Source organism: Bison bison, unplaced genomic scaffold (genome assembly GCF_000754665.1).
Source record: "Bison bison bison isolate TAMUID 2011002044 unplaced genomic scaffold, Bison_UMD1.0 scf7180017864105, whole genome shotgun sequence".
Taxonomy (NCBI): Eukaryota; Metazoa; Chordata; class Mammalia; order Artiodactyla; family Bovidae; genus Bison; species Bison bison.
Window position 1 is genome coordinate 112,829 of NW_011494677.1, and position 7,886 is coordinate 120,714.

A 7,886-nucleotide genomic window follows, 5' to 3' on the forward strand; every position below is an offset into this window, starting at 1 on the left:
CCCCCAATCCCTCCCAGCATCAGAGTCTTTTTCAGTGAGTCAGCTCTTCACATGAGGTGGCCAAAGTACTGGAGTCTCAGCTTTAGCATCATTCCTTCCAAATTTATCTATAAGTATATCTATATAAGTGTACTATATATCTAAGTACACTGCTTCAATAACCTGTAATGCTCTCCACCTTCCTTTGAGTTTAAAGACGTCTAAATCTGCCTTCACACTTCTAATTTGATTCATTACTTTGGATCTCTCTCTCACTCTTATTCTTGTTCTCACTCTCACTCTCATTGTTTCTTCCTCCTTTAAACTATAAACAGATAGACATAATGTACTAACATTAATCTTCTGCAATGACATCAGCAAGATGGCAGACTTGGAACTTTTAACCCTCATATCTCTCTCCAGAGACAATTTTGAGAAATACTCACAGATGACAGTATTTTTGTGGCCTAAGAGTCCAAGGAAGGGTCCCATACCACATTTGAGCAAAAAAATCCAGAAACATTCACATTCTTAGGTAAAAACAGTTTCACTCTGCCCACGTCACCATTCCCCCAACGCAGCACAGCTCAGTGCCAAGAGACACGCCTTTAGCCATGATTTCTCCCACAAGGAAAGGTGAGAACATAGTGAGTGCCCCCAGTCATGCAAGATGATGCCCAAGAGGCCCATTTTTTAAATTAAATTCCATTGAGAGATGGATGGATAAAGAAAATATGATGTACATACACAGTGGAATATAATTCAGCCTCAAGAAAGAAGGAGATCCTGCCATTTGCAACATGGATAAACCTGGAGGACATTATGCTAAGTGAAGTAAGCCAAACATGAAAAGTGAAGTACTGTATGATCTTGCTTATACGTGGAATCTAAAAGGGTCAGCTTATAAAAGCAAAGAGTTGAATGGTGGTTGCCAGGGGTTGGGAAATGGGGGAAATGGGAAGATGGTTAAAGGTATAAAGTTTCAGTTGCACAGGATGAATATGTCCTAGAGATCTAATGTACAGTCAGATGACCAGAGTTAATAATACTGTATTGTATATGTGAAATTCGCTAGAGTAGACTTAAATTTTCTCATCACACACCAAAAAATGGTAACTGTATAAGATGATGGATATGTTAATCAACTTGATTATAATTTTATAATGTATACATATATCAGAACATCACATTGTGGACATCCCTGGTGGTCAGTGGTTAAGAATCCTCCTGCCAGGGCAAGGGACATGGTTCTGGGAAGAGTCCACATGCCTCGGGGCAATTAAACCCATATGCAGCAAATACTGAGCCCTCATTCCAGAGCCCACAGGCCACAACTACTGAAGCCCACATACTCTGAGGCCCATGCTCTGCAAGAGGAGAAGTCACTACAAAGAGAAGCCTGCACACTGCAACTAGGGAGTAACCTCCGCTTGTCACAACTAGAGAAATCCCTCACACAGCAACAAAGACCCAGTACAGCCAAAATAAATAAATAATAAACAATCTTCAAATGCTATTAAAAAACCACACTGTACCCCTTAAATATATAAAATTTTTACTTATCAATTATAACTCAGTAAAGATGGGAAAGAATAACAATAATAAAAGCAAATATAGGGAAATTGAGGCAGAAAACATCAATTGCCCTAGGTGACAGACAGGGCTGAACTTAAATGCAGGCAGTTGGCCTCCAGAGCTTAAATTTGAATCACTATGCTATGTTATCTCAATAAACATTTGTTGAATAAAGGAAAGATTGTAAAAGGCTTAAAAAAATTAAACTTGCTATGTTCACTATTCCTCCTTTAGGACTAAGATCATAAATCTGGAGTATGGAGACCACAGGAAATTACTGTTAATTATCATAAATTTCAAGGTATTTATTCTACTATATTACATTACTCAGGGGCTTCCCAAGTGGCATTAATTATAAAGAACCCACCTGCCAATGCAGGAGATGTAAGAGACATGGTTTCAATCCCTGGACCAGGAAGATCCCCTGCAGGAGGAAATGGCAACCCACTCCAGTATTCTTGCCTGAAGAATCCCATGGACAGAGGAGCCTGGCAGGCTACAGTCCATGGGGTTGCAAAGAGTCAGACACAACTGAAGTGAGTTAACATGCAGCACATTACTCATATGAAAAATATATTGGTGCTTTAAAATAACATCAAGATATCAAGAAGGATCATTACTTAAGTTTAAGGATGCTGATTGTACCATAATTTCTATATTTCTAATGGGATAAATTCCCTGTCACCAGTCTTACTATTAATGCATCAAAGTTCAACATCTTAAAATTGGGAAAGGGTATGTCGAAGCTGTATATTGTCACCCTGCTATTTAACTTATATGCAGAGTACATCATGGGAAAGTTTGGGCCGGGTGAAATACAAGCTGAAATCAAGACTGCTGGGAAAAACATCAATAACCTCAGATATGCAAATGACACCCCCATTATGGCAGAAAGCAAAGAGGAACTAAATAGCCTCTTCATGAAGGTAAAAGAGGAGAGTGAAAAAGCTGGCTTAAAACTCAACATTCAAAAAACTAAGATCATGGCATATGGTCCCATCACTTCATGGCAAATAGATGGTGAAACAATGGAAACAGTGACAGACTTTATTTTCCTGGGCTCCAAAATCACTGTGAATGGTGATTGCAGCCATGAAATTAAAAGATGCTTGCTTCTTGGAAGAAAAGCTATGACAAACCTACACAACATATTAAAAAGAAGAGACATTACTTTGCCTACAAATGTCTGTATAGTCAAAGTTATGGTTTTTCCAGTGGTCATGTATGGATGTGAGAGTTGGACTATAAAGAAAGCTGAGCACCGAAGAATTGATGCTTTTGAACTGTGGTGCTGAAGACTCTTGTGAGTCCTTTGGACTGCAAGGAGATACAACCAGTCCATCCGAAAGGAGACCAGTCTGCTTCTCCTCCCACCTTTAATCTTTCCCAGTATCAAGGTCTTTTCAAATGAGTCAGTTCTTCGCATCAAGTGGTCAAAGTATTGGAGTTTCAGCTTCAGCATCAGTCCTTCCAATGAACATTTAGGACTGATCTCCTTTAGGATGGACTGGTTGGATCTCCTTGCAGTCCAAGGGACTCTCAAGAGTCTTCTCCAACACCACAGTTTAAAAACATCAATTCTTCGGCACGCAGGTTTCTTTACAGCCCAACTCTCACATCCATATATGACCACTGGAAACCATAGCCTTGACTAGACAGACCTTTGTTGGCAAAACAAAGGTTGGTCATAACTTTTCTAGGTTGGTCATAACTTTCCTTCCAAGGGGTAAGTGTCTTTTTATTTCATGGCTGCAGTCACCATCTGCAGTGATTTTGGAGCCCCAAAAAATAAAGTCTGTCACTATTTCCACTGTTTCCCCATCTATTTGCCATGAAGTGATGGGACCAGATGCCATGATCTTAGTTTTCTGAATGTTGAGCCTTAAGCCAACTTTTTCACTCTCCTCTTTCACTGTCATCAAGAGGCTCTTTAGTTCTTCTTCGCTTTCTGCCATAAGGGTGGTGTCATCTGACTATCTGACGTTATTGATATTTGTCCCAGCAATCTTGATTCCAGCTTGTGCATCATCCAGCCCAGTGTTTCTCACAATGTACTCTGGATATAAGTTAAGTAAGCAGGGTGACAATATACAGCCTTGACGTACTCCTTTCCCAATTTGGAACCAGTCCATTGTTCCATGTCCAGTTCTAACTGTTGATTCCTGACCTGCATACAGATTTCTTAAGAGGCAGGTCAGGCGGTCTGGATTCCTATCTCTTTCAGAGTTTTCCACAGTTTATTGTGATTCACATGGTCAAAGGCTTTGGCATAGTCAATAAAGCAGAAGTAGATGTTTTTCTGGAATTCTCTTGCTTTTTCAATGACCCAATGGATGTTGGCAATTTGATCTCTAGTTCCTCTGCCTTTTCTAAATCCAGCTTGAACATCTGGATGTTCACCATTCATGTACTGTTGAAGCCTGGCTTGGACAATTTTGAGCATTACTTCACTAGTGTGTGAGATGAGTGCAATTGTGTGGTAGTTTGTGCATTCTTTGACATTGCCTTTCTTTGGGCTTGGAATGAAAACTGACCTTTTCCAGTCCTGTGACCACTGCTGAGTTTTCCAAATCAATGTCATATATATTAACATATTGAAGAGTAAAAAAAATAGTCATTTGAACCAACACAGAAAAAGCTTTTGACAACATTTACCATGCATTTATGGCAAAAAATTCTCAACAAAATGGGTATAAATGAACATTTTGTTCAGTGGCTAAGGTACATTTTAGTTAATTTAGTACATTTATTTTGTGGCCCCATGGCCTGTAGCCCACGAGGGTCCTCTGTCAATGGGATATCCCAGACAAGAATACTGGAGTGGGTTGCCATTTCCTTTTCCAGGGGATCTTCCCAGGGATGGATGGAACCCATGTCCAGGGATAAAACCCATAATCCTGCATTGGCAGGCAGATTCTTTACCACTGAGCCACCAGGGAAGCCCTATAAAAGAACATACGGAACATAATAAAGGTCGTATAAGACAAACCTGCAGCACCTAACATCATACCTCGGAATGAAAAACTGGCAGCATTTTCTCTAAGACTAGGAACATGTCAAGGATGCTCACTATATTCTCACCACTATATTCAACATAGTGTTGGCAGTCCTAGCCATAGCATTCGAACTGGAAAAAGAAGTAAAAGGAATCCAAAGGATGGAAAAGGATGAAGCAAAACTCACTGTTTGCAGATGACATGATACTACGTATAGGAAATCCTAAAGATGCCACAAAAAACTGTTAGAACTCATCAATGAATTCTGTAAAGTTGCAGGATACAAAATTAATATAATTAGTTGTGCTTCTATACACTAATAAATTTTACCAGAAAGAGAAGTGAAGAAGACAATTTCGGGCTTCCTGGTGACTCAGTGGTAAAGAATCTGACTGCCAGTGTAGTAGGTACAGGCTCAATCCCTAGTCCGGGAATCCCACATTCCATGGAGCAACCAAGCCCATATGCCACAACTATTAAGCCTGTGCTCTAGAGCCAAGGAGCTGCAACTACTGAAGCTAGTGTGCCCTAGAGGTCATGACACCACAATGCGGAGCCTGTGCACCACAGCTAGAGAGGAGCCCCTGCTCGCCACAATTAGAGAAAAGCGTACACAGCAATGAAGACCCAGCACAGCCAAAAATAAATAAATAAAATCATTTTTAAAAAGAACAATCATTTTTTTAAAAACTACTTAAACTTCTTTATAAAAACACAATCTTATTTACAATCACATCAAAAAAAATTAAAAGACTCAGGAATAAATCTAACCAACATATAAAAGACCTATATTCAGAAAACTAGTAAAACACTGGTGAAAGATACTAAAGAGAACACAAACAGAGGGAAAGACATATGTGTTCACATATTAGGAGAATTATTATGTTAAAATCTCATACAATCTATAGATTCAATGTAATCCTTTATCAAAATATCAACAGCATTTTTCACCAAATTTGAACAAAGAATACTATAATTTTAATGGATCCTCAAATAGGCTAGGCAATTCTGAGGAAAAGAACAAAGCTGGAAATATTTCATTCTTTGATATCAAACTATACTACAAAGCTATATTAATTAAAACAGTGCTGTACTGGTACAAAAAACAGACACATAGATCCATGGAACAGAATAGACAGCCCAGAAATAAATCCAAGTTTATTTGGTTGATAATCTATGATAAAAGAAGTATGAACACACAAGGGGTAAAAGATAGCCTCTTCAATAAATTGTGGTGGGAAAACTGGACAGCCACATTCTTGAAACTGGACAATTCTCCATAACATATTCAAAAAAACCTCAAAGGGGATTAAGGAATTAAATTTAAGTCCTAAAACCTTAAAATCCTAGAAGAAAAGACAGGCAGTATAATCTTTGATATCAGTCTTGGCAGTATTTTTTATCATCTGTCTTCCCAGGCAACGGAAATAAAAGTAAAAATTAAACAAATGGGACTACATGAAACAAAACTGTTCTGCACAGTGAAGGAAGATATCAACTAAATGAAAAAGCAACCTAATGAGTGGAAGAATATTTGCAAATGATATATCTGATAATAGATTAATATCTAAAATATATAAAGAACTCATACAACTCAACACTAAAAAATCATATAAGGCATGCATGCTCAGTCATGTCTGACTCTTTGAGACCCCATGGACTGTAGCTCACCAGGGTCCTCTGTCCATGGAATTTCCCAAGCAAGAATACTGGAGTGGGTTGCCATTTCCTACTCCAGGGGATCATCACACCCCGGGATCAAACCCATGTCTCCTGTGTCTGATTTTAAAATGAATGGAAGACCTGAAAAGACATTTTTCCAAAGACATATAGATAGCCAAGAAATACATGAAAAGATGCTCAGTATCACTAATTATCAAGGAAGTGCAAATCAAAAGCACAATGAGATATCACTTCACACTTGTGAGAATGACTAGTATCAAAAAGTCTACAAATAACACATTGATATATAGATTTACTTTTATCTCTAAACATTTCAAGAGGTTGTTTGTGGGACTTGACAAATGTTTGCCAAAGGTAATAATTTAATTCATGGCAAAATTGGTTATTTAACTGGAAGAAAATAAAATTTTACTTATTTTTTGTTATATAAATATTAGACTAAAATGCATTGAAAACTCATTTATAAAACACAATAATATTTATTATTTAACAAAAATTTGCAGACTAAACTTTAGGGCTGGAGGAGATCTTCATCAAATAGGAAATCCAGAAGTAAAAATAAGATTAGCAAACTTGGCCCTAAAAACATTAAAGATTTTATGGAGCAAAAAAAAAATTTTAATATCTTAGAAAAATTACAGACATGGAAAAAGTATTTTTGATATACATAAACAATGGATTGGTATCTAAACATTCAATAAACCCTTACAAATTACAATGAACTAGTTAAATAACATGAAAAGGCAATCTCAGACGGACAGATCCAAATGATTAACAAACATGAAAAGATGCTCAAATCTACTAGTCTTTGGAGAAAGGAAATTAAAAAACATTTCAATTTTATATCCATCAGACTGTCAAAATAATGAAAAGAAAAATAACCCACCAGTAACAGATGTAGGGAAAAGATTAATCTTACATATGCAAAAAGAAATATCACCATGCCAAATTCAAAATATGTACATGCAGATTTATTGAAAGACATGATGATCATAATTGCTAGTAAATTTTATATGGATACAATGATTAAGTATATACTTACAATTGATTGTTAGAAAACTAACATTTAAAATAATGTAGAAAATTCATTAGGATAAAATACTCTACCAAGTACTCTACCAAGCCTTTGATCAAAACTTATTATAATAATATAAACTTCCCAAGGCAAATCCCTTCTTTTTATGTAGTGATTAAGATTACTGACTCTGGAGTTACTAAGTGTAGGTCCAAAACCTAGACATCAAAATCCTGAGTTGGTTTAACCTCTTGAAATGTCAATCTCATCAGTAAATGTTGATAAGCATAGAAATAAATTTTAGTAATCTTCTTTTATTGTCTGATAACCAGAAAGAGAGTATGAGGGCTGAATGAGTGCATAAAAAATAACCAAAGTGTGAACAGTCAAAAATGAACAATTCCCTAAATTAAGCTACAACAATATCACAAATCTTTGATTTCTAAGAAAACTGAAACATTATTCTTACATGAATAGATATGCAATATCATGAGGCCTCAGGGTAAGATAGGAATTTTTCCATTCTAAAAATCTATGCAATAATTCTTCTGCCTCACCAGCTGTAGAGATCTTATTTTTATCAGACCACAGTTCCAAAGATGACAGCACGATAGAAATTTTTAATTGGGCAAACATCT

At 36.8% G+C, this 7,886-nt stretch overlaps 1 protein-coding gene across 1 annotated transcript in view; it reads right to left on the reverse strand.

Moving 5' to 3' along the window:
- Nucleotides 1-7,886, reverse strand: part of ADAM32 (ADAM metallopeptidase domain 32) — a gene marked incomplete at its 3' end in the record, with an annotated part of 169,626 nt that overhangs the window by 104,819 nt on the left and 56,921 nt on the right. The window contains exon 10 of the mRNA XM_010838845.1: nucleotides 7,718-7,884. Coding sequence (XP_010837147.1) covers nucleotides 7,718-7,884 — 167 coding nt within the window. The remainder of the gene's footprint in view (nucleotides 1-7,717; nucleotides 7,885-7,886) is intronic.